Here is a 27500-nt window from a genome sequence, read left to right as displayed (position 1 = left end):
CACTGTCCTCTGATACTGCCTTACTGCTCGACCACTCTACCACAAATAGAGAGTGAGGTTCTATCTAATTTTAACCTCTGCCTACCTCTGGGGTCACCTGGACTCTATACACACTATACCTCCCTTTGGTGTAGTATATATAGAGCCAGTTTCCTACACATATTGCATCCCCTTATATATTTAGCAGAGGGACCTTCTCACCCCTGCCAGACTCTTCCCCCTTCAGGGCCATTAGAACCAGCTGAGATTTCGCCCAAAAATGATGTAAAAGACCGAATTCTGCCATTAAAAATAACCTTTAGTCTGGCAGGGTTAAGCAAAAACACCTGGCAGCCAGCCCCCTAGAGAGGGGAAAACATCTGGTGAAGCCGCCACCTACTCTTAACTGTTGCGTGGCAGAAATCAGGCCAGACAAAAACGTATGGCCATTGTATGAGCGTTTGGCTTCCGGCCAAGCTTTTTCAAATAATGTTTGTCGCAGCAAAAAAGTGTCTAAAAAGACCAAAATCACCCTTGGTTTTTCCACCTGATCCCCCTGTCGAGTGTTCCTCAACATCAGTGGGAACCTGTTCGCTCTCTGGACTTCTACGTCCCAATTCCAATTAGGGAGATATGGGTAACCGCCCTTTAGCAGACCCACAATGAATGCCCTAGTGTCACTCCCTTCACCATTTTCAGCAAGACCCAGAAATCGCAGATTACTACGCCTCTGACGATTTTCAAAATCCTCTAGCTTCCCATTGGACATCGACCATTTGAGTGTCATGTTCATCTACATGTACCTGTAGCTTGCCAGTAGCCTCCTCTACCGCCTCTGTCTGTGCTTTTACCGCTGATACTCTCTCAACCATGTCTGAGCATACATTACTAACTTTGCGTAATGCCCCCTGAAGCTTTTTGGTAGCCAGATGAGCCCCCTGACACTCAGCCCAAGCTTTCCCCTGCACTTGTTTTACTGTGCTATATATAAGTTTCATAGTGGGAGATGACCCCGGGTATCTCCATAGACTTACTGGGTTGCGGAATAGCCCAAATTAACTGCTGGGAACCACCTGTGGCTGGATTGACGCTGAAAGCTGGATCGGCACCCTTGCTGGTAGATCTACTTCTTATTTTCCATCTCTTCAAAGTCACTGGACGTTTCTGCATAGATTGCTTAAGGCTACTACTGATACTACCCCTGGAGCCCCACAGCACAAGTCTTATTCAGATAGCTCTTCGCTTTGTTCCAATAGCTCAGACTCTTCTGTCAAAGAGAAAAATGTCTCACATTGGTCTGGGGAAGCAGCGCACCCCACCTTGTCGGGGCTCCTCCGAGTTTCCTCCAGCCCTTGGATGGGTGCAATTGGGGGTACTATCCCCATCCCCTCCTGTTGGTTTTGATCCCCTTTTTAGGTCTCGCCTGACCCAGCGCATGCGCTGGTCTGGCGAGACATTTTGTGAGGGCTCAAAAAAGTGCTACCACTGTAGCCTAGAGCTAGTGCATGTGCTTTGATGTTTGAGCGCGATCACTTTCACTTTTGCGGCCGCTTTGATGTTCTCCGTGAGCCTGTTTATTACTTCTATGTAGTAATGGTGGCACCCGTGGGCCGCCATTACTACAGAGCAGTAATAAACAGAAATAAGCATTGGCATAGGCAATAGGTCTCGCTTTTTGGACCTTATAAGTATTTAGTTATGCAACTGTTGCATGGCTAAACACTTATAAGGTCCCAAAAGCGAGACCTATTGGCTATGCCAATGCTTGTTTCAAACTAGTCAGGGACTGGAGAGATACATTAGTTGCCTCCCCTTGTGGCAAGCTTTACCCCACCAAGCCCGCCAAACTGGGTAGCAGCTCCTCAGGAGTAAGATCCGAAATTGTGTGACCATATTGTAGAACCATATCGCAAGCCCACTATGTTACTCACAATCTCCTCCGGACCGCTGCCATCTAATTCTTCTGCTGGTGTTCCTTGAGCTTACATTTCTATGACCCTAAAAGGTTGTTTTGTGGCTGCAAAAGTAAAAATGGCAGAAATTACTGGTTGCTTTTGTCCAGCATGTCCATATTGGCTGGTAATACCCCGGAATTCCTTCTGCATTCTCGACTTCTCTATTGCAGGTCCAGTTTCACTTTGAGTTTGGTCTCACCAACAAGGTCCTATGTTGCTTTCCTCCCCGCAGTTCGCTGTGGGAGGAGCGGTGCAATTGTGCTTGCTGGTGGTGTCTCTCTTCACTCTTTCTCTTTCGCCACCCTACTTGGCAGTGGCGGCATCCTTCGACCTGGGAGGGTAAACCACTTTGCCACTGCAACACCGGTCAGCCTCGCCAACACCAATACAATTACCAGTCGAGATCTTGCCGATCGAACAACCGGACTAAGCAGGAAATATAAACAGTCTAATAAAGCCACTCGCATCTTGCGGAGCTGCAAGATAGGGTAAACTCTCCCTATTCCTTTCAGATTACCATCTCATGCTGTTAGAACCGCCGAAGCCCCGGAGATTGGTTGGCGTGGCGTCCTAAGTAGACGCCATCTTGCAATCACAAAAGGTACCCCACTATATATCAAGATAACATTAAATAACCCTAGGGAGATGATTCATGAAGCGACCTAGATGTTACCCACTGGGTTGTGGGAAAGGAAAAAAATCCCTTTTGTTTTAATTACCCTCACACACCCTAGTGTTGTCATGCTTCATCATCGGGTCACCCTGTCCCCTAAGGTGGGCTCAACCATATCTCAGGGAGCGCTTGTAAGATCTGGCCAGGGGGTCTTATAGAATAAAAATCCTCAGGCTGTTCCCGGTATCCCTTTATTCTTGGAACAGCATGGGATATTAAAATAATTAAGCATATACAAGGGTCAATTGGATGTATTATTGGTCCTATGACCTAGACGCCATCTTGCCCCACAAGGGAAGTTTTTTAAAGACAATTTTGGCTTAGATGAGGCAAATGTAGCTTTTTATTTTGTTATAAACATCGGGTACTAATGAATTTATCTGGTTTTATAGACTATGGTCTAAATAAACTTGACTTGTATCTAACTTAGGAACATGAGCGTCGATGTGAAAGTGATATGCAAAACATAGCGATCCCCCAGGGAAGACTTCATCCATCATGCCACTTGTGTGGAGAAGCCCACGTATGCAGCATACCTGGGCTGAAGTACATCTGGCAATATAGTTAACAGGCTTTTTGGAAAACATGCACAAATTGCTGAAAACAATCGAGAAGTTCACAGCTGTGGCATTTTTAATAAGCAAGAGAAGAGTGGCAATGAAATGGGGCAGAGCACCATGCCAAAAAAAATGTAAAAATGGCTTACAGTCTTAACACTATTACACGATCAGTTAGAATTATATGCCACTTTGCGCCGCACGGTGTCCAGGAATAGGGGGATATTTGGGGCCCATTAAGCAGATATTTACTGAGATGGGTAGACAATACTGCTTGAGAAGTGTATTTTGTAATTGTTGTAGTAGTTACATAATAACTATATTGAACACCTGACATACAATAGTCTCCACACGATACAAGTACTTGTGGAATACACAGAATTACTAAAATGAAACAGGTCATGTTACCAGTCCAAGACAAACTGATTGTTTACGTGCCCAAACTATCGCTATACATATCTAAATTAACAGTGTTAATATATTAGTTATTGTCTTGTTAAATGCTGATTGAGGAAAATGAAAATAAAAAGTGTTAAAACAATTAAACATAATACTCTCCCACTGCCTTAATTTCCCATCATCTGTGCGAAGATTATGGTCTGAGCTTAGACTTTAAGAGAGCACTAATCTGAGACAGTCATGCACAATACTTATACTTTCAAAACAATGTTAGGAACTCTGGGTAGTTCCCAAGTTTAGGTGGAAGGCTGCTCCTGTTGGACTGCATATACAACACCAGTGGCACTATAAATCTGCCCACCTCACTTATTGGCTTTTTAGCAGTTTTAAGCAGAGGATTGGAACAGTGTTATCAATTTTTGCAACCAGGTCTCTAAGAATAGGATTTGCCAGTGCCTATTCATGCCGAGCCGAAAAATGAAAAAAAAAAACCCTACCACTCCAGGAACAGCATCACAGATTTGGATTATTAAAATACCATTCAAGTCAACATTGAATGAATAAAAGCAGCTCCTGACGTGTTTAGCTCTCAGTATAGCTCATCGGGGAAGCATAGCTTTGCCTTTATACTTACAATCAACATAGCTCTAAAATGTTCCCATTAATTATAGGGGCCACGGATAGGCTTGGTTGGCTACGCTGGCTCCAAACATTGTCAAAAAGAGTCTATAAAGTGAACTGGACACCAAGTAATAGGTGAATTCATGTGCTGGCTTCCTTATCCGAGCTAACCATTAGAGCTTGTTTAAAAAACAAAATTCAGATAAAGGTTTTCCATAACATAGAAAAAACGCTTTTTTCTGCACATAACAGGATTGTGGCCTCAGTGAGATCCTTTACACGAGCTGACAATGGCAATGTTGGTACCCATGTATGCGATAGCCGGTCTGGTAGCTGAAAGGACTAATGGATCCAAACAACAGGGATTATGTTTACATTGTGAACAAAGGTTCCAATTCAAGCAGATCACCCAAGTCTTTCATCATAACAAGGTTAATATAATGAGCATCCACAAGCTGAGTAACAAATATCTGTCATCAATCCACAAAACACTTGGCTGGCACTGAGGTCTGTGTGCCTCATTTATTGAGCCACCCTTCTTTATGTTGGTATCTGGGTGACCAATATCAAGTACATATTTAACATAAGTCAGTTTGTTTAACCCCTGCTCCCTTTTCCGAAAACTCAGAAAAAGCCTCATCTCAGTTCATCTGTTTAACTGTTGCCATGACCTTTGGACTTTATGTGGTAGGGAGGAGATGGAGAAATAAACTTACTTCTTGAAATTTCTCCAGAGCCATACTGGTCTCTGCACCATCTTGAGTCTCAATGAATATCAACTTGTTCTTCTGGATATTTTCCAAAATTCCCTAAATTAGAGAGGAAGAACAGAGAGATGGAGAGAGGTTAGATTTTGATATAGAAGTAAATTTTACTCATCACAATTACTCTTGTATTAACAGACCCCCCTTCCCCAAAACTCAAGGAACTTATGACCAGCATAGCTTTGAAACACCAAAGATTATATAAACAGATTGCCTCCCTGAGACATAGTTTGCCCTTGATATTAATAAGAAAATATAACCTTTTAAAGGATGAATGGTACTTGAATGTGGGACAATTGAGTTTATTGCCTGTTCAATAGTACTTCCTAAAGCATTTTTGGTGCCATTTTAGCTACTACATAGGCAGATTTTGGGTGTGTGAAGGCTTACCTTATTATTCCCTTCATTTTTATCTACAACCCTTTCTTCCATCAGCCATCACCATTCCTCCTCTCCTCCTCTTATTTGAAAAACAAGTAACTGAATAATCTGGTTTGCAGGCTAATGAAGGAAATCATTAACAACTTTTCATATTTAGTGCACAGAATATCATTAGTTTTATACTGACAAGTGATCATTTTCCTTTAGTGATATTAATGCAGAACTATATTACTTATGTTGAGACAGAAATGTGCAAAAACATACACATATATATTGCCTGTCTTTACACTGCTAGCCCCACCCTCTGGACATGCCGTGCATCAACTCTATATAATTGAAGTTCTTTTGGAGAAAAGAATATTAACAATATTTGGACACAATTCATCATTGTGATTAACTTGTACTTAATAGTATGCTATGCTCACCTTCTTTCAGACTCTGGGGAAGATTGACAGCTCTTTGTCAAGAGAGGAAATACGTTTTGTAAGTCACCCAGTCAAATGAAAGTAAAAAGAAAAGTGGCCAAAAACAGCATCAGTCCTGATACTCATTGCAAAGTTGCCACTAGCAAAGTACACTAAAACATTAAAAAATACAAGAATATATTCAAAAGTGCAAGAATTAACCAGGAATAGAAGAAATTAAGAAACAAGAGACTTGAAAGACTGGCTGCCCTGGCGAGGTAATCGGATGCCTGAAAAAGTCTATTAAAGCGTGCATTACTTTCGACTCATCAAGATAAAACGAAAAAGGTCCTTCCAAAATCCAAACACTGCAGAGCCCTTTGTGAATAAGAGAGGTTTAAAAAAAGCAGACAAAACATCTCTCTTTACTAATGTGCGAATCTGATAAAAAAAACTTTAAAATTAAAATATTAAGCCTTCAAGAACACTTAGATCTCATGTGAAACTACAGAGAGCTTTCAAATGTAGAGCCAGCAACTTAATGCTTCTCCAAAGAAAAGCAACAGATACCATCAGAAAAAGTTTCCCACCTGTGGTAACAATCTTACCGGCAGATTCCTCAACTGTAGAATAATCCCAGGCACTAGCCTGGATACAGAAACTTCAAAGCCCTCATGATGCCTGGGGAGGTGCTGGTTTCATATCCATCTCATGAATCGCGTTAGAAGATGTCACTGAAGACATATTGCGCCTACCCCGGCGCAATAACTTACGTTGCAATCAATTTTTTCCAAAGCCTTGAGGCGAGCTGATGGAATATAATTGACAGAGTAGTGCAATACAATTTGGGATCATATTTACTTTCCCTATCGTAATCCAAATGGCTAGGTGAGGAATCTCTAGGTAGATATAGTATCTACCAGAAAGATTGTTATTGCAGGTAAATAACATTTTGTTCTGATGGATACTTCTACCAGCAGATTTATCACCCACAGAACAGATTACCGAGCAATACCCTGCCTTGGAGGAGGGTTGGTGGATGATTACTCAATCAATCAATCAATCAGTAGATTTGTAAAGTGCTTCTTGTCACCTGTGAAGGTATACAGGCGCTGGCAGGGTCCAGCTGATTAGCCGAATAGCCAGGTCCTCAGGGACTTTCAGAACTCTGGAAGAGTAGCTCATTCCAAGTCTTCACTGTTAAATAGGAGAAGGAGCGACCTCTGCATCTGCTACGTCAGATCTAGGGGTGAGTGTTATAGAAAGGGAAGTAGAGCGGAGTTGTCTGGCGGGCTGATGGAAGTTCAGGCAGTGGTTCAAGTAGGCTGGTCCGCAGGTGTGCAGGGCCTTTTATGCGTGGGTCAGGAGCTTGAACTGGCATATTTTCCTTACAGGGAGCCAGTGAAGTTTCCTGAGGTAGGGGGAGATGCAGGTTCATATAGGAAGATCCAGGACAAGTGTGGCTGCGGCGTTCTGAATGGTCTGTAGTCAGATGTGAGCTGTGATCTCTGCATAGAGAGCTTTGCCGAAGTCCAGTCAGCTAGAGATGAGGGCCTGGGTGATGGTGCATTATGAGCTATGGCATAGCCCTTTGAATATCTTATAAAGCATGTGGAGGAAGGGGGGGGCGTGGCTTGGACGGCAGAGCAGATGGCTGCCTAAGAACGTCGCTCCATCAGATCTGAGATTAAAACAGCAATCCCAAGAGATGTACGCGAGAGAAAAGTGCTCAAAAATGGTTTGCGTGCTTCGGAACTATAACAACAACCGAGGGCACCGAAATAATGCGCCAGCAACCAAGCAATGGTCTAAAATTGGCATAATACAGAGCGAGGAAGGAGCGTTGAGAGGAGCGGTAAGATGGCGGACTGAGGAACGCAGAACCAAAACTAAACCCCCTTTCCATCGATAAGGAAGCTCGATTGCTCGTTTGCAGTCCCGTTTGCAAGTGATGGAAAAGCGCCAGCAAGCAGATAACCTAACAAGTAAGCCAAGGCAACAGATGAGTCAGTGAACGTATTCCGGTATAAATGAGCAATTGCGTGGGTGGAGAGTGGCTGCAGCGCGGCATAAGAGTCGACACCTCTATATCGGTCTGTAAAAAAGACCCAACCAGACGCGCGAGCATACGGGACTGAGACCAAGGGATCCCGAGCAAAGTCCAAAAGAACGGAGTGTCCGGGGGGGGGGGGGGTCCAACGTTCCGCCGGCAAAAGGATAAAAAGAGAGGGAAAGCAAAACCTGCACAAGCACAAAATGGCGCTGTGCCCAGCGATCCACTATTAGAAAGGAAGACAGAGGAAGTGAAAGGGAAACCTGCAGATCCCAAAAAGGCACTGAGTCCACCGTTATACAAGGGGTGAGGGCACCACAGCAAAAACCTCCATACTCTGAACCCTCCCCATTAGCCAACCGTATCCCCTGGCACCTGCAACCACACCCGGGAGCGGCAAGATGTGCAGCGCGTGGAAGGGGGCAGTAAGTGGGGTCAGCGGCAGAGGCAGCAAGAGGTGGTTGTGCGCGGGCAGGCTCCCCACCGGGTGCAGGAGTCCAGGTGAGTCCGAGTGAGGCGCCAAGCGGAGGGTACGCAAAAAAAAAAAAGATCAAATCGCATGCCAGATCCAGCAGGCATTCTCAATAAAGGGGGGTGAAAAACCGGCATATACCGCCCAAAATTAAGATGGAGCCAGTCTGAGATCGCTGACATCGCTAACCCACAGAGAAGGAGGGGCCAATAAAGAGGACCAGAGGGAACGGCAAGGGAGGCTTTGGTGGCAGCAGGAGGAGGAACACCCACTCGTATGTTAGGGGTGACAAGCGACAACCGGACCCATCAACCGGATAGACCGCATAATAGCTAACAGACCTGCCACACACAAGGGGCGCAACGCAGGGGGTGAAGTAAGAGAGCGGTAAAGAGAGCAGCTTAACAAGAGCGCTCGCACCGGTGAGACGGTATCGAGTGCCTTCACCACTGCACTCCGAAAACGCAGTGAGTGCACGGTGACACACTTCAACAGTGCACGGAGACACACTTCAACAGTGCAGGCCCCCAACGCCCTTCCCGCCAGCCAGCAGTCCTTCAGTCCAGGGATCACCACAGATCAGTGAGGTGCATCAATGTTTTGATTTGTTCTGCATTCCGTCCATCAATTGTGGGTCTTTCACTGACGTTAAGTGAACACATGTCAGGGAGGTAAACAGAGCCGACAAACCCGCAGATATCGAATGAGGAGTCTTAGAGGAGCTTACAGAGGCCGACGGGCCCGCTACCAAATAAACCCAAGAAGCAGCAAAGGAAGAGCGGGCGTCGCAAGTACCGCATGGGGAAGCCACCAAACAGTCGTCTAAAACGGTGAACAGGAAACCTAGGGTGGGAGCGACAGCTTGAAGGCATAACACAACACCCACAACAAAAATCTCAATGAACCAACACAAATTTATTGTAAACCCGGAAACCCTCACGACACAAGCATGGCGGAAAGAGAGTCAAGGCTACAGCAGCAATTAAAGAAAAACAAGGGAGATCCGGCAATAACAGACTCCCCCATTCAATCAATAGCACCCTGGAGATGATTTTAAAGAAGCTAGCAGAGGTCAACGATCTGGCCAAATCCACAAAGAACACCACGGACGCTATACAACTTGAGATTGCAGCAGTCAGAGCGGACCTACACACTGTCAATAACAGGCTCGCTGCAGTCGAACAGAGAATCAGCAATGTAGAGGACACATCCCACAGCTCGATGCAGGAGATGAAGGCACTAACAAAAACCACCTCATCACTCCAGAAACAGGCAGCGGAACTGGAAGACCGAAATCGGCGGGGGAACATCCGTATACTGGGCCTCCTGGGGGGGAAGAGGACCCAGCAGGCTCTTGTGTGGCCTTTCTTGAGGATCTGATCCCCAAAATCACAAATTTAAAGTTTGACCGTCAATTTGAGTTGGACAGAGCGCACAGAGACCCCACTTTTAAGTCCTCAACAAGACAAGTGGCCCGTCCTATCATCTGCAGACCGCTAAGAGCTCAACACACGGAGGCTATCTTCGAATTTGCACGTAAAAACCATCAAATAACATGGAAAGGCAACAAGATCATCTTTACGCAGGACTACTCAAAGCCGACGGTCGATACCAGGAAAGGCTCTCTTGCCCTGCGCGACAGGCTAAGGGCCAAAAACTTACAGTTCTCTTTTGTAGCCCCGGCAAAATTCAGGATAGTCGATTCCGGAAGACAGCACTTCTTCAGCGACCCTAAGGATCTAGCTGCCTACCTAGACGGCCCTACTCCTCAACAAATGGAGACGGCGCAACCAGGGTGCAGCAAAAGGAGAGCATCACCAGAACCGGCCATCGGATGAGCGCTGCTAGTTTACTAGACCACTCTCAGGGTTCACCCTTATACTGCCTGCATCATCACTGTAAGCACACCAGCTACCTCGGAAGACCACCTTAGTCAAGACAGTTTATGCAACCTCTATCTACCTCAACTGACAAACTTGTCTACCTCATTGGGGTGTGCCTCAATTATATACAACCATCTACCTCACGGGAGAATCCTGTACCCACCCGCAAGCCCATTTTGCAACTTGCAACAGCAAGACAACAACACAGATTTTTCAATGTACAACCTAAAGATGATCCCTTGTATCCTTTTGATTCAGACTATTTTCAGATATCTGCTGATGGGCTCGTTAATCAGGTTTATATTTATTTTGTAATGCATAAAGAGGGGGTGACTTCAAGGAACAGATTCTAGCTAATTCTAATAATCTCTCTTGGGACTACAGATATATAAGCCACACGACAGTTATTCTCCGAGAGACGGGACGATGATCCCGTCGTCGCACGTCCGATATACGAGATCGAGTAGTGGGGGGGGGGGAAGGAAGGGAGGGAGGGGAGGTACGGGGGGTGGAACCCATACTACGGTTTCTTAACTCTTTGCTAACTATCTTCTCAGCTTTCCTATCCTTTTTCACCTCTTTACTCTCCATATCCTGGCACGATCTGCTAGAGAATATCCGTAAGAGATCTGACACAGAAGCACATCCAGACAAGCTAGGTACACAGTTTGCAGAGCACTGGGGGAGCATGGTTGCACTGGACCGTGGGTGTAGGGAACCGGTATAAATAGGTATGACTGGCTCCAGCAAGACTAATGTGTCTGTAAGAACGAATACATCCGCCACGCTACACCCTAGGTGATGGCCGGCAGCAACACACTCAATCTCGCAACAGACCTTGACATTGTGTCCCTCAATGTGAAGGGCCTTAACCACCCCATTAAGAGCAGAAAGATCGTAGACTACCTGGCCAAAACTAAAGGGGTTATAATCTTACTACAAGAGACCAAACTATCCTGGGAAGATGCCAAACTAGCGAGAGGTAATTGGATTTCACAGACGGCATGCTCACCTACCGTAAAAAAAAAAAGAGATGGAGGGGTGATGACACTGGTATCTAAGAGATCCAACTTAACAATAGAATCACAATCCTACGATAGCGAGGAGAGGCTCCTGGTGACGCACCTGAGAAGGGGGGAGGAGCTAATCCACGTGGCTAATGTATACAGGCCCAAACATGGACGACGCAGCATTCTGGGCGGAGATAGCTCGATCGTTAGAGAGCTTCCCCCAAACTGACCTCATGGTGATGGCAGGGGACTTTAATATTCCATTAGACCACATAACAGATAGGCAATCCACGTATAATTTTCACCCCACGAAATCACATGCAGCCCTCCAAAATATCTGCTTCAAATACAACCTAAAAGATGCATGGCGCCTTTAGCACCCGGACACAAAGGACTACACTTTCTACTCTAACCCTCATAATTCTTACACAAGGATAGAATACATATTAATATCTGGGTCCCATACACACCTAATCGAACATTCAGACATAGTCCCAAGACTAATATCAGACCACTCATGTATCAGTCTAAAGCTGAGCGGTTGTCATAATGAAGCTCTCCCCCGGAGATGGCGGTTTAACCGTGACGTGCTGTCAGACCCCGCGGACAAAAAAAGGGTTGAGGAGGCTATATCTAACTAGCTCAAATGTAATGACTCCCCGGTGACTAGCCCCAACACTCTATGGGATGCCCTGAAAGCGACGGTCAGAGGCACAATAATTGAGATCAAATCTAAAATAAACAAAAACTCAAGACTAGAGCAGCTGGAGCGGGAGATTAAAAACCTCAAATTATCCCATGCTAAGGCAGTTAAGGATAATAGACTATTAAGTAAACTTACACAGATGAAGTACGAATACAACAAAATACTGAGTGAGAGGGCGGGACTGTGGATCAATAAATACATAGCCCTTAATCTGTGCGAGGCCAATAAAGCGAGAAAAATTACTGGCCTCCTACTTAAAACACAAACGTAGCCAATTCGCCGTCTCTTCTATCACTGACTCAAATAACAAAACCCACACAAAACACAAAGACATCCTTAAGACCTTCCAAGAGTTCTAGCAGGAACTATACAAGAAAGACCAGAACCTCAATACAGAGGAAAGCTCTAGATACCTCGATAGACTCAGCCTACCGCAGCTAAACACCGAGGAGATGCTCAGACTAGGCCAAGAAATGAATATCACCGAAATTGAAATGGCAGTTAAATCTCTGCATGACAATAAAGCCCCGTGGCCAGATAAGTTCACTGCCGCCTTCTACAAGGCTATCCTAAGCCAAATGAAACCAACTATGAAACAGGTCTTTAACCACGCCGCAGCTAATGGGGGGGGGTGTCACAATCCATGTCAGAGGCTAACATTATAGTCATCCCCAAGGAAGGTAAAGACCACTTATCACCAAAAAACTACAGACCCATATCCGTTATTAAAGTGGACTGCAAGATATACGCGAAAATACTGGCAGTCAGACTAAATGCCGTTCTCCCCAAGCTAATAAGTAACTCACAGGTGGGCTTCTTACGCACACGCATGTCCAATGACAACACACAACTTCTCTGCTTTATCACAGAGCCTGCATCTTCCAAATTGCAACCAGCTGTGGCCATTACATTGGACGCAGAGAAGGCCTTCGACAGAGTCTACTGGGAATTCCTGGAGCACTGTATGCAGGCCTTCAACCTAGGTGAAGGATACATACAGATGGGGATGGCCCTGTACCGGGAACCATCAGCCCGAATAGTGGTTAATGGGTCACTTTCTGACCCCTTCACCTTACAACAGGGCACCAGACAAGGATGCCCACTGTCCCCCTCGCTATTCCTACTAGCACTACAACCTCTCATCCAAGACATCTAACTAAACAAGAACATGAAGGGCGTAAATATCAACGGCATTGACATAAACGTAGCCGCCTACGCTGACGATATTTTAATAGTAACAGAACAGCCGAAGACCTCAATTGTTGGCCTGATGCACACTATAGCCGAATACTCCGGGCTCTCTGGGTATAAATTAAATAAAGACAAATCTGAATGCAAACCATTAAATATTCACTGCACGAGTGACAGTCTAGGAGGGTCGGGCTTATCCTGGCAAGCGGGATACATCAAATACTTGGGCATAAAATTTGGCAATTACATAATCGACACACATCATCATAACAAGAAAATAATGTTAGGGGGAGGAGCCTAGCGCTTGACCAAGATGGCCGCGTGAGCTTTGAGCTCCCGAGACCCTCGTGCCCTCCGTCGTCTATCCTGTATATAATCCTGTTTGTATGCATGGCATCGTGTAGATGACTTGTCAGGGAGGCGATCGATGCCACCCGAGGTCGAATCGCCCACCGGGAACCGGAGTTATGCATGGCGGAAGATTGAGGCCCATCTCCGAGGGATGCCAGGGGCTCGAGTTGGCAGGATGCCCGACCTCTAATTGAACAACAGCGGCCAGGCGAGGCGTGAACTGCCGGACGGAGGTCCCTATCCTTTCACTTTCACTTTCTCGCCCTTTGTCTGCCCAGCCCAGGGAGTGCTGCTTTATTATCATTTGGACGCTCTGCATGCCACACTGGCGACCCATCGTAAGACGGAGCACTCCTGATCTCTCTCGCTGAGAGAGGGCAGTCCTGTTTGACCCGACTTGCTTGAGCCCACCATGTCGGGCAAAGCAGAGGTGGACCGGCCGAAGCCCAAGGCCACCAGGCGGGGAGCCTACACTCAAGCCAATAATATGGACCGCTACGCCCAGCAGAAGGGGTCACCGGGTGCACCGAGCCAGTCCCCGGACACACAGAAGACTGCCTCACCCTTGGCCCCGGAGCTCTCACTGCAGGATGTCATGGGTGCACTCGACGGGCTGCAGACTTCGATTGGGAGACAGTTTGATGCCCTGGCGCACAAAGTGGATACCATCTTGGTGGATGTTAATCTGATCCGCGCGGATTTGGGCAAAACAAATGAGCGGGTCAAATCCCTGGACATCAAGACCACGGGCCTCGCCGATGATGTCTCGGACCTGCAGACCGAGGTCCGTAAGTTGCGGACCGAGAATGATCTCGCCGCCCGTCGGCTGGAGGACTTCGAGAGCCGGGCCAGGCGCAACAACGTGCGCGTTATCGGGGTCCCGGAGTCCTCGGACGAGACTTCAGTGGACCTGCTCGTGGAGGACTTGGTGCTCAATCATCTGCAGCCTAAGGGTCTAGGGAAGTTCTTCGCAGTTGAGCGGGCCCATAGAGTGCCGGGTGGGCGGCCCAAGGTGGGAGCCACACCGAGGCCGATCGTCGCCCGGCTCTTTCATTTTCGAGACCGGGACGCTATCCTGCAGGCCTCGAGGGTAACGGGCCCGGTCCCCTTCCAGAACGCGTCGGTGAATTTCTATCCTGACTTCACCCAGCAGGTGCAGAGGCGGCGGCAGGGCTTCCTGGGGGTGAAGAGGAGGCTTCGGGAGAGGGAACTGAAATACGCCATACTCTTCCCTGCCAGACTACGTGTGGTGTTTGAAGACCGAACATTCTTTTTTGAGTCGCCTGCCATGGCGGATGAATGGCTGGACGCCCTGCCTCGACGACGCACGGAAGAGGACACTGCCGTAGACGGGGACAGTGGCCGGGATGAACAAGGTTGATGTCTTCGGAACCGGACTGACTTTAGATAATGACTTGCAGTAAATACGGAGGTTGTGGGAGGACGAGGGGAGCTCTTTCCTCCCTTAGGGTACTTTTTGTAGATTTTGGGTTTGGTAGGGCGACAGGCACACTGCAAGTTGGGGGGGCTTTGTAAGCTGCAGCAGGGGTGCAGGGTGGGGGGGGTTTCCGGGATTTTGGGTTTGTTGTTGGGGGGTTTGTTTCCGCAAGGCATATTGATTGTTTCCAGGACTGTTCCATGGTGGCTCTTTGGGTGTGGGGTGGGCCTCTTTACGTTTGGGGATGGGGGGTAGGGGTTTAAGTGTTATAAGCTGGAATGTTAATGGTTTGGGGGATCGCATTAAGCGTGGGATTGTTTTGCAATTCTTGAAACGGTCATTGCCGGATGTTGCCCTGCTGCAGGAGACGCATCTTATAGGTAATACGTGCTATGCCCTGAATAGGAAGGGTTATAAATTCATAGCTCATTCGGGATTCTCCTCTGGGTCCAGGGGTGTGGGCATCCTAGTCAGAGCCTCGCTACCATTTGAGGTGGACTCCACCATTGTTGATGATAGGGGGAGGTTTGTAGCGGTGGCGGGGCGGTGGGAAGGAAGAACTTTGGTTTTAGTTTCGGTTTATGTCCCACCGGCCCTGCAGGCCTCCACGTTCACAGATCTGGGTAGGGCCCTGCTGGATCTCCCGGGGGGTATGCTTGTAGTGGGAGGTGATTTCAACGCTGTTGGCTCCGGCCTGCTGGTTAGATACCCGCCCAGAGACACTGGGGGGGCTCAGAAGTGGCTTCCAGACTTTCTAGATACGCTTGGCCTGATAGACTGCTGGAGGCTCCGGCACCCCACACAGAGCCAATACACTTTCAACTCCGGGGCGCATGGTAGCCTTTCTAGGATTGACTACCTACTCACTCTGGCTGCGCATGCCTCATTGGTGTCTGAGGCCAGGCACATGGTGCGTGGTATATCTGACCATTAGCCGGTGTGGGTCAGGCTGGATCTGGGTCGAGAGGGAGGGGGTAGGGTGGCCCCTATCAACCCTTGGTATTTCCGAGACCCCAAGATGCGCAGCGCGCTGGTAAAGACAGTAGATAATTTTTTCAAGGACAATCAGGGATCCGTGGACTCGGCAGTGTCGCTGTGGGAAGCATTTAAGACCGTGTTGCGAGGGGAAGCCCTCTCCCTTGTAGTGGCTGCCAAGCGGCGGAGAGATGGCGAGGTTTTGCAGGTTGAGGAGGAGATCGCGGCTTTGGAGGGAGCGCTGGAGGAGGAGGTTACAGAGGCCTCACTGCATGAGCTGTGCTTGAAGCAATGCGAGTATAAGGACCTGGTGACGAATGCCGCTAAGACCCTCGGTAGGGAACAGCAGGGCCGTCTGTATGATGTTGGTGACAAGGCCGGGAAACTCCTGGCTTGGCTGGACAAAAAAGAACGGGTCAATAGAGTAGTGCCGGAGTTGACGGGAGAGGGGGGAGAGGTGATTGTGGAACCTGAGAGGATTGTGCAGTGTTTCTCGGACTATTTCCGTATGGTTTATGCCTCAGTGTCGGACAGGCCGCCCGAGGACTCGCGTGACCTCCTGCGTGATATTGCATTGCCCTGTCTCTCTGATATAGATAGGGACGATCTAGATGGTGACATAACGGTCGATGAGGTGGCGGGGGCTATCCGCGCGTTGAACTCGGGCAAGGCCTCGGGTCCGAACGGCTTGCCGGTCGACCTGTACAAGCTGTTTCCGGATAGGGTTGCCCCTCACCTGCGCGCCATGTTCGTGGAGGCGCGGGGGAGTGGGGCCCTCCCGTTGGATCAGCGACTGGCGACGATTGTGGTTATACACAAAGAGGGCAAACCCCAAGATAAGTGCGCCTCATATAGGCCTATCTCACTCCTTAACGCAGAGCCGAAAATTCTGGCTAAAATCCTGGCGGCCCGGTTGATTAGGGTACTCGGTGACTTGGTCCACCCGGATCAATCCGGATTCATCCCGCACCGTAACACAGCGTTAAATCTTCGGCGCCTTCATGGTGTAATCGCCAGGGCGGGCACGCTGCGTGAACCAGCCATTGTGGCGTCTCTCGATGCCACGATGGCCTTTGACACAGTGGAATGGGCATATTTGTGGGCCGTTTTGACCAAGTTCGGCTTTGGCCACGGTTTTGTGAGCTGGGTGAGGTTGCTGTATGAGGGCCCTCTCGCGAGTGTGGTGGTAAATGGCCGGGCGTCGACTCCGTTTCAGCTTGGGAGGGGTACTCGGCAAGGTTGTCCCCTGTCGCCATTGTTGTTTGCCCTCGCCCTTGAGCCGCTGGCTGCGTGGATACGCTGGCACCCGGATATACGGGGACTTAGATGGTCGCCTGAACACGAGGACCGTATATCGCTCTATGCTGATGACATCCTGTTGTATCTTGCGTCACCCAAGAAATCACTTATAGTGGTCTGTGACGTACTCACGTCTTTCGGTAGGAACTCGGGTCTCGTTATCAACTGGAGTAAATCGTATTTATATGTTCTTAGTGGCGAGGTTCCACCGATCCCTCGAACTTGTTCGATCCAGGTTGCTCAGCAGGGCTTCGTGTATCTGGGGATCTTTATCTCCATGGACTCTGCCGTGCAATATGAGAGGAACCTGCTCCCCCCCCTAGCGCGCCTGAGGCGGGATGTGGAGGGCTGGCGGAGGCTGCCGCTCTCCCTCGTTGGGCGCGCGGCCCTGTTCAAAATGATGTCTCTTCCCCGGTTCCTCTACGCACTGCAGAATACTTTGGATTGGGTACCGGCCAACTACTTTCGGGAGGTCGAAGGCCTCCAACGAACGTTGCTGTGGGACGGGCGGCCGCGAATAGCTATTGCAAAGTTGACGCTCCCATGGTACGACGGGGGTATTGCGCTTCCAGACATCCGACGGTACTATTGGGCCATCCAGCTGAGTGCGATTAATCATGGGTTTTATGGCCCTGCCCTCAGCCCTGGGTATGCCATGGACAGGTGGTTGCTGCGTGGTGGTAACTATTACAGGGCGTTGTATTCGCGGTCCCTGGACTCGTCCCTCACGGGGCCCACTGGTGTGGCGGTGCGTGTGTGGAAGATGGCAACTGACTCGCTGGGCTGGAAGGATAGGCTCACCCTCGCTACCCCCCTGTTTGAATCCGAGAGACTGGGTAGGCTTTGGCACACAAAAGGCTTTGACAAATGGGACTTGATCGGCATCTCCAGGGTCGGAGATGTCCTGATTAAGGGGAGGGTGAAGTCCTTTGAAGAGTTGCAGAAGGAGTATGAGCTGGGGCCATCTGAGTTTTTCTGCTACATTCAGGTGCGTCACGCCCTCCGATCAGTCCTCATAGAGGGTGAGAAGGTGCCTGAGTCCTCTCCTTTGGAGGACCGGGTCCTTGATGGCCATATGCCCGAGAACACGATCTCGCTCATCTATAGGAAACTGATCAACGTCCGGGCGGATATGCTTCTGGGGTTGAGGGACCAGTGGTCTAGGGATGGCCTCGAGTTGGATGACGAGGATTGGCAGTCTGCTGTTTCCTCTCTTAAGGAGGTTGCGATCCCGTCGCGTCTGAGGCTGGTGCAGCTTAAAATACTGCATCGAGTGTATGTGACGGGGCCAAGGCTGGTTCACATGGGATTCTCGGAGGACGGCCTATGCAGGAGGGGATGTGGTATGGTGGGTACTTTCCAGCATATCATTTGGGAACGTGGTGTCATCACGGAATTCTGGAGGAGAGTCCATGCAGTGATGGGGGAGGTGACGGGCATTGCTATGCAGCCGGAAGCGCGGTGTTGTCTCCTGAATGTCTGGGGGCCCACTGATCATAATGCGGCGCAGACCCAATGGGTGACTCTGGGTAACATGGTCGCTAAGAGAGATATAGCGCGATTGTGGGGATCCGTGGGGCCCCCCACATTGACCGCGTGGAAAGAAAATATGGACTGGAGTATGCTAAGGGAGAAGACGGTATATTGCGCTAGAGGCCGCCCTCGGAAGTGGCACGCCATCTGGGGGCGGTGGAATCAATACAGGGGGGGAATTTGTCTTGCCCCTGATTTGGATCCCCCCGAGGAACAGCTTTCCTCCTAACCTTCTTTCCAGCTCAGTATGGTTAATGGACTTCTTTGGCCTCTGCTGTCCCCCTTCTTCCTCTTTTCACAGTACTGTACATGATAGATGATTGGGGTCCTGCCTCCCCTGGGGGGCTATCACCATGGGCATTTAGTGTTCTTGCCTTGCTGGGGGTTGTTGTGTGTTTTGTGTTTATTTAAAAAATGGAATCTTTGCACTCCTCCTTCACTGTACTGTGGACGCGTCTCTGTTCCTCTTTATCGAAGCTGCCGAACCTCCGGGTTGTCGGCTGAATAGCTGTGTCCAGACTTTTGAAAATAAAGGTTTTTAAAAAAAAAAAAAAAAAAAAATGTTAGAGAAGATTAAGACACTCCTAGAATCATGGTCACCAAAGTTCATAACGTGCTGGGGCAGAATAGAAACAATCAAAATGATGATCACGCCAATGATTAACTATCTGATCAGCATGCTCCCTCTCCTCCTCACAGATGATTTCCACCGCAAAGTTGATATTATGATCTAAAAATTTCCTCTGACGTGATCAGAAAGCACGGATAACTATTAAAAAATTAAGACTGGACAAAAAGCTAGGAGGAGTAAACCTAGCAGACTTCAAAACTTTCCAATTAGCATTTCTAGCAAAACAAGGCTCTTACTGGATAGCGCCGCTGGATGGCTACACACCGGCATGGTTACAGGTGGAGAAAGCCATCCTAAACAACCTAAGCCCTAGCGCTCTACTAACAGCAAACAGATACCCCTATACCTCAAAGCCAATCTTTAAAAACACTAAATTCGCCCTACTAAAGGTAGATAAAAAGCTAGAAAACAGCATTATAGGGTCGAAAAACGAATCACTCTGGGCCAATAGCAGGATTCTATACAAGGGGAAAAGCTTAACCTTTGAATCATGGATTGAGAAAGGGATCTGCTATCCCCTCCAATTAGAAAACAAAACCTACCCCATCACCTTCGCCGCCCTCAAGGAAAAACACAAACTAAATGATATTGAATTTTATAACTTCCTAAAAATCAGATCGGCTTTGTCCAAAACCAAATTTTTTATCTCGCAACCGTAAATCTTCCAGCTCATATCTAAAATAAATAAATTAGGACACCAGGTCTCACACCTCTATAAACTCCTCCGCTCTAAATCCACCAAGCTTAACAACAAGACTGTTGCCTACTGGAATAATCAAAGTAAAGCCGTTTTCAATGACCAAGAGTGGGCCACACTAAGGACATCAGCTTCACGTAATAAGATTTCCCCAGTGCTCTCACAAACTACGTTTTGGTTGCTTCACAAGGCTTTCTGGACCCCTGTACGATTACACTCATTAGGCCTCAGGGAGGAGGCAGTATGCTGGAACTGTAACAAAGAAAAAGGGGATCTAGCACGCCTGTACTGCCCAGCTCTTAAAACATTCTGGGGTGAAATCTTTAGGTTTTTAAATAATATGTTTGACTGCACTCTAACAAAATAATTCTTCACAATCACCATGGGATTTATGAGCACTGAATTGAAGTCAGCAGAGGACAGGGACCTTCTGGACTTACTACTGATAGCAGCAGTGAAAATGGTCCTCACAAACTGGAAAGACACTAAGACATTGTACAAAGGATGGTTCAACTGGATCACGCATCTCAGAGGAGCAGACAACACGACACTACAGAATTCACCCTGGAAACCGGCCTCCAGAGGATTTGGGGGTCCCTGGACACGTTCCTAGACTCTTTTGAGCCCCATGAATACGCGGTTGGCCGAGGAGACACATCCTGGCACCCTGTGTGAAGCTCCAACCTAGCAAGAATGTAATCGGGCCCTAATGGTCCCATCCAATGAGAGACGTGATGTATAAGCAATTTAAATCTCGAGTGCCTGCCCTCTATCTCTTCTTTCACCCCTTGCTTTCATGCTCCTTTCTATTTTCCTTTCCTTCTTGACTGTTAAGACAGGTAGGGAATGCACAGAATTATAGAGGCATAAAGCGAGTGGATGAATTGATGCAAACCCTGTTACAGAATTACTAATGTGTTCTTGTTTAAAAATTGAATAAAACATGTTGAAATTAAAAAAAAAGCATGAGGAGAAGAAGAAGCAGGAGGAAGAGTCGTCATTGTTAACTTATTGTCCAGAATGATGCCTAGGTTCCCAGCGTGCGTTACAATTTCAAAATAGTCCCTGACAGGGGACATTCACACAGAAAACAATGAATATAGGACTGAAATCAGGGCTATATTAAAGCTGTCCAGCCGGACAGAAAATGTAATAATGTATCAAATCACATAAAACACAAGAAAAAGGCTCAAGCAGGACAAAAAAGGCTTGTAACTTGTATAAAGAAATGCAACAAGCAAACAATATGCAGAAACACTGTTACACATCAGTAATTAATTCAATTGCATTTACGGTGCATATATGGTCAACGATGTTTAGATCCCGTAGAAACAATATTGGGATCATCATCAGAATGTAAAAATTACATGCCTGAGGGAATTTTAGCCAAGCGTAATAGCAGGGGGCAAGCAATGAGGCAATTGCAAAAATGCCAGGAAGGGATTACTGCGGTCGCACAGAGGTACGTTAGATGACTTGAGCGTCTTGGCACATAGGAAAAGGCAGTAGGGTGGGATTGGGGCAGTTCCCAATTGAGGGTACTGGTATGGAGAGGCACAGTAACCTATTTACATGAATAGTGGCAACCAATCCAATTTGGAAATATATGAGCACACTGGAATACCGAAGGATACACAAATCATTGTACCAGCTCAGGAGTACTCGCATCATTGTTGCGTGACCCACAGCACCTTCAATATATTTCCAAATTGGATTGGTTGCTGCTAGTCGTGTAACTAGGTTACCGCGCCTCTCCATACCAGTACCCTCAATTGGGAATTGCCCCAATCCCACCCTACCTCCTTTGCTATGTGCCAAGATGTTCGCATGATCTAACGTACCTCCGTGCGACCACAGTAATCCCCACCTGGAATTTTCGCAATTGCCTCATTGCTTGCCCCCTGATATTACGCTTGGCTAAAATTCCCTCAGGCATGTAATTTTTACGTCCTGATGATGAGCCCAATATTGTTTCTACAGGATCGAAATGTTGTCGACCTTATTTTGACCGTAAACGCAATTGAATTCATTACTAATGTGTAATGGTGTTTCTACATATTGTTTGCTTGTTGCATTTCTTTATACAAGTTACAAGCATTTTTTGTCCTGAAGGAGCCTTTTTCTGAATTTTAGAATTTCTGTTCATTTGTGTCTTTGTTATATTTGTTGCCTTGGATGCAGGATTGTGTCCCACTTTAGTCTGGTGTTTTATGTGATTTGATGCATTACTATATTTTCTATCCGGCTGGACAGCTTTAATATAGCACTGATTTTAGGCCTATATTCATTGTTTTCTGTGTGAATCTCCTGTCAGGAACTATTTTGTAATTGTAACGTACTACTACCCAAAGTCCCTGAACATTACAATTGGGTTCCCTTGTTAATTAAACACATAGGTTCCTAGCGTGGTCAGTGGCGGGTAGGAGTAGGTCCGAGTTCTAGAAGCCACCAGGATGCGTCCCATGGGGAGCTTTTGTTTCCAAAGATCAGTAAATCGGTCTTGTCAGTGTTGAGCGTCACGTAGTTGTGCTTTATCCAATTGCAGACATCTGTCATGCAGTTGTAGAAGTTGGTCTTGGTGTCATCTTCAGAGACGGAGAGGATGAGTTGTGTGTTATTGGCGGAGAATAAGATGTTGAGTCCATGGGTTTTGACGATGCTGGCGAGAGGTGTCCTAAAAGTGTTGAAGAGGAACCGCTTGCGGACTCAAGTGGAACAATGGATCAAATTACCGTTATCATTGGCAGGACGTACAACCAATATAAAAATGGTGATCTTGCCTCACTTCCTCTATCTATTCACCAACATTCCCATCCCATTGACCAATCTATTTTTTATGCAACTTCGCACACACCTTATAAGGCTGGTATGGGGAGGGAAACAGCCCAAAGTCAACTGGGACACTAACTCTCCCGTATTACAGAGGGGGATTTGGAGTCTCGGTTATGCAGCTTTATTTTCTAGTAGTGCAGTGCGGATACGCATATCACTGGTATCAACCTGACGCACGCATACCTTACGTCAAGACAGAGAGAGACTTAGCTGATCCTACGCAACTGAATGTAATACTGCCCATAGGGATCCCACGGGATCCACATGACATTCAACCACTGTCTACTACATGTTGGACATGGAAAAAGTTACTCATGAAAACAGGAGGGTCAATTTTGTACTCTCCAGCACTGCCACTTTCTACGAACCCCTGGATCCGCCCCATGGTAGACGCTGGGACCAAACTTAATCTTTCTCGACTGGGACTAGAAACTATTGGGGATTTATTCCCGGAAGGCCACGCATTTACTCGCACTGAAGACCCGCGTTTCACGGCAGCCACATTTATGTACCATTTCATACTGACCCGATTGCAGAGTGCTCTTAGAGGCACGAATCCCACTTACCCACTAGAACTGGCAGAATTTAGCCCACTCACGATCGTAATAACAGACAATAGTGGAGAACACATCACATCCAGGCTATACAAAGCCTGCCTTGCGCTGTTGCCACAGCGGGACGCCAAGGTAAAAGACGCCTGGGCTGCCGATATAGAACAACCGCCCACAGACGACATTTGGAAAGGGTGCTGCAAACAAATCAAACTAGTTTCATGCAACCACAGACACAAATTATTACAATTTAAGATGCTCAGAAGGGCTTACATCACACCGCAGCAGATGACCCGGATTAAAAGCACCACTTTCACACACTGTCCCAAATGTAATTTACAGGCCGCTTCCTTCCTCTATATGACTTGGTCCTGCAGCATACTGAAGACTTACTGGCAGGAAATATATGGCTTAATACAGCAGATGGCGGGGATACAAATACCAGCAACTCCCTTAATCGCATTGATGGGTTATGTGGAGCCATTGCCCAAAAGCACACGCAGATTCACAGCAATAGCCATGCTACTGGTGAAACGAGAAATAGTTCTTCGCTGGGGCACCAGGAAGAAACCTACTATTCAGAGCTGGCTCAAGAGCATGACATATTGCAACAACACGAGCAAACTATATGCAGAACTGCAACTGCCTACATCGCGACCCAGTGACATATGGAACCCCTCAGGGAAGATCTCCGATTACAAGACACACCGGGCACACCTACTAGCCAAGAGGGACAGGGAACAAGCCAGAATGTACAGGCAATGGGGTGACGCAGCAAGCTTAAAATAATCGCGGTTGCGTTCAAAAACTCACGTAGGCGCGATCCAATATGTTCACCGTTTACACCGGATGAGGAAATTTGTCTATTTTTAAAATCTGTGTCATTACGTCTGTATTCTTTTATCTTTGAAATGTGAGACAAGTGTCTGCAAATTCATGCATCATGAACCTTGTATGTTGTTAATAAAATGATAAATAATTTTTTTTTTTTAAAGCGTTGAAGAGGGTGGGCCTGAGCAAGGATCCTTGGGGTACCCGCAGATGATTTTGCTAGCTTTGGAGGTTAAGAGGGGGAAAGCAGACTTTTTGCATTCTTCTGGTGAGGAAAGAGGCGATCCACCTGAGAGTGGCACCTTGGATGTCTATGTTGTACAGTCTTGTGATGAGTGTTTGGTGAGAGACTGTATTGAAGGCTGCCGGGAGGTCTAGAAGGATCATAGCTGCGGTCTCTCCTCAGTCAAGTAGGGCTCAGATGTAATCGGTAGCCAGGATAAGGGATGTCTCGGTGCTGTGGTTGCTGCGGAATCTGGATTGGGAGGAGTTGCGTAGGAGGTTCCATTCCAGATGTGAGAAGAGTTGTTGGTTGGCAGCTTTTTCTAATACTCTGGCCAGGAGCAGGGAGATCGGTCGATAGTTGAGTTTGCTGGTGTCTGCTGATGGTTTCTTTAGTAGGGCATTGACTTCTGAGTGTTTCCAGTCCTCGGGGAAGGTGGCCGTGGCAACTGAAGTGTTAAACAAGATGGTGAGTACGTGGCTGGCTCTGGTTTTGCCTAGGTTGACGATGTGGTGAGGGCATGGGTCGGCTGGGGCCCCTGAGTGGACCGAGTTCATGATGGAGGTGGTGTCCTGTGGGGAGAGCTGGCTCCATTCGGTTAGCCAGATGTCTGTGATGGTAGCGAGGTCGCAGGGTTGCTTGAAGAAGTCAGTGGCCTTGGGCTGAGGTTTGAAGTTTCTATCGATTTTGGCGATCTTGTCATGGAAGAAGTTTGCAAGGTTGTCGCAGAGTTTCTGTTAGGGTGCAATGTTGTTTGTTGCAGCTTAGGGATTGGAGAACTCTTTGACAATGTTGAAGAGTTCTATGTTGTTATTGGAGTTTGATTTGGTTTGTGAGGCTAAGACCTTTTTGTTTGACTCTCAACTGTCTGTGGTAGAGGTTTATCGCTGTCTTGGGGATGATTATACTAGGAAATAATGCAAAATGGATTTAGCGAAGTAACCATCTCTGCAAAGTTTGAAATCAAGGACATAATGCTCGGCGAAAGTGTGAAGAGATGCCCACATAGTCGCTTTCCAGATCCCTGCAATAGGAACCCCTCATTCAAGGGCAGAAGTAGGGGATTTAGCCCTGGTGGGGTGCGTGCTCATCCTTCCTGGAGATTCCTTTTTGCCAAAACATAAAAGGTTTTGAGGCTGGGCATGAGCCATCTGAATGGGGTTCTTTTCTTCACAGCTTTGCCTTTCTTGGCACCACAGCACTCCACATCTAGTCGTATGTCATTGGTGCAGTTTAAGTAGTAGTTAACCGCCCACCTAGGACCCAACCTGTGCAGCCGCTCCTCTTCCTTCGTGAGATTGGGTGGGGATAAAAACTTGGAAGGGTGATTAGAGGAAGCTGGCTATTTATGTAGTGTACCAAATGTAGGGGTACACCATGCAAATAACCCAGACGACCCATAGTGGTTTGCAGGGGCTTACTTTAATAATACCAAGTGACCTTCTAGTGGTAGTGTGGGCACGCAGCTTATCAAGGAGGAGTGTTGAGCATTTGTTGTACACACAGAGTCAATAATTGTGAGCCCCACTCAAAACGAAATCCGAGACCAATTTAGAAAAAAACTGATTTTATATAATTGTAGACACCAAGATCATTGGGATCAGGTAAGCATTTTCGGATACAGGAATTTTTGTAGAAATATAGAATACAGTCAAATAATGGTTTTGAGATATGAGCCTCGAACACAGTAATGTTATCCTATGGGAGAAATTTTCATTGCATATAAATACTTGCAAACATTTTTCAGGGTTCCTCTCCCGGACTTAAGGGGCTTAGGGGCCAAGGTCCAAGAAAGCCCCAGCAGTTTGGTTTTACCTGCCCTGGTGTGTCTGGGTGCAGAGGTGCTGGTCGAGTTGGTAGCCTTGAGCGCAACGCGGTAGGGCCAATGGAGAAGAACCTGCAAAAAGAAATTCTGCAAGTGGGGACTGAGGGACCAGTCTGGCAGAACCCAAAGGGGTGCTTGTTCTTGAAGGTCTCTGGAGCCTGGAGACAGTTATTTTACGTGGGCTCGGGTGCAGAGGTGTTTTGTCTGGTTGATTGCTTGAGTCAGAGGCTCTCACTTGGTTACAATGACCTGGAGAGGGAGAAAAAACAAGACTGCAGGGCCACTCTCTGTGATGACCATAAAGATCCTGATGTTCCTCGACAGCAGGTTAGTGTTGGCATAGGTGGTGTCCAGACTGAACACACAACAAGCCTTGGTGCTACCACAGGCTTTGGTAACCTGGGTATTGGCCCTGGGAGGCTCTGGGAAGGCTCAGTCTCTCAAAGACTTGGTGAAGCGATGAGGCTGACCGCCTGGACTATGTGACCTCTTCCTGGCGAGCTGCTCCCTCGGTGGACCCATTGGTCAGCAAAACGGTGAACTGGGCAGATGTGGTTGGTGCCTGCAGATGCAGGGAGATGGCTCCTTCACCTCAAGGAAGATGCGGCTTGGTTGCTGAAGTACTGGACAGTTTGGGGAGGCTATTCAGTGGCAGGACCAGTCATTTCTTCCAATTGTCGGGAGAGCTGCAGCCAGGCAGGGTTTGGCGCCAATTTCAGTGCGGGTCCAGAGTTCTTGAATTGTTGGCTATTCCATGTCCTTTTTCTCTTCCCAGGCAGACGAATCTGAGTTCCTGGTGCTAGGGGAACCCCTACATACTGGATTGAGGGTCGCTTAAGGGGGTATAGGGTAGTAGCCAATGGGCTACTTATCCCCGGGATCACTACACTCCCTATATGACCACTTCCTGTCAGGAGTGGGCATAGCCCTGACCCAGAGTTCCTAATTTCTCCCTTTTCAAAATGGTGAAATCCGTTCTTGGCTGCCCACTTTAGGTGGCCCACATTAGGGGTGTGCCTGGCCTGAGAATGTGACACGCCTCCTGACTAGTTCATTTTCCTGCCCGCTCTGGTACTAAATGGGACCCGGGGACAGGGGGTGGCATTCCCCAGATCTGGGGGAAGCTGGGTTTTGCATATCAAAGGTGGCAGAGGCTTTGAAACCTCTGGCCCTGATATGCTAAATCCCTAGCCATCCTGCTGGAGGAAGTGTAAAAAGCTCCAGCCAGAGCAGGCATTGTTTCTCACCTCTGAGAGCGAGGGCTCT

The 27500-nt window shown here is 47.6% G+C and overlaps 1 protein-coding gene across 1 annotated transcript in view; it reads right to left on the bottom strand.

Annotated features, from left to right (window-relative positions):
* Positions 1-27500, bottom strand: part of ERCC2 (ERCC excision repair 2, TFIIH core complex helicase subunit) — a 1160844-nt gene that overhangs the window by 257475 nt on the left and 875869 nt on the right. The window contains exon 19 of the mRNA XM_085625578.1: positions 4901-4993. Coding sequence (XP_085481704.1) covers positions 4901-4993 — 93 coding nt within the window. The remainder of the gene's footprint in view (positions 1-4900; positions 4994-27500) is intronic.

Source organism: Triturus cristatus, chromosome 9 (assembly GCF_964204655.1).
Source record: "Triturus cristatus chromosome 9, aTriCri1.1, whole genome shotgun sequence".
Taxonomy (NCBI): Eukaryota; Metazoa; Chordata; class Amphibia; order Caudata; family Salamandridae; genus Triturus; species Triturus cristatus.
Note: the sequence above shows the minus strand (reverse complement) of the source record. Positions and strands in the feature narration are given on the sequence as shown.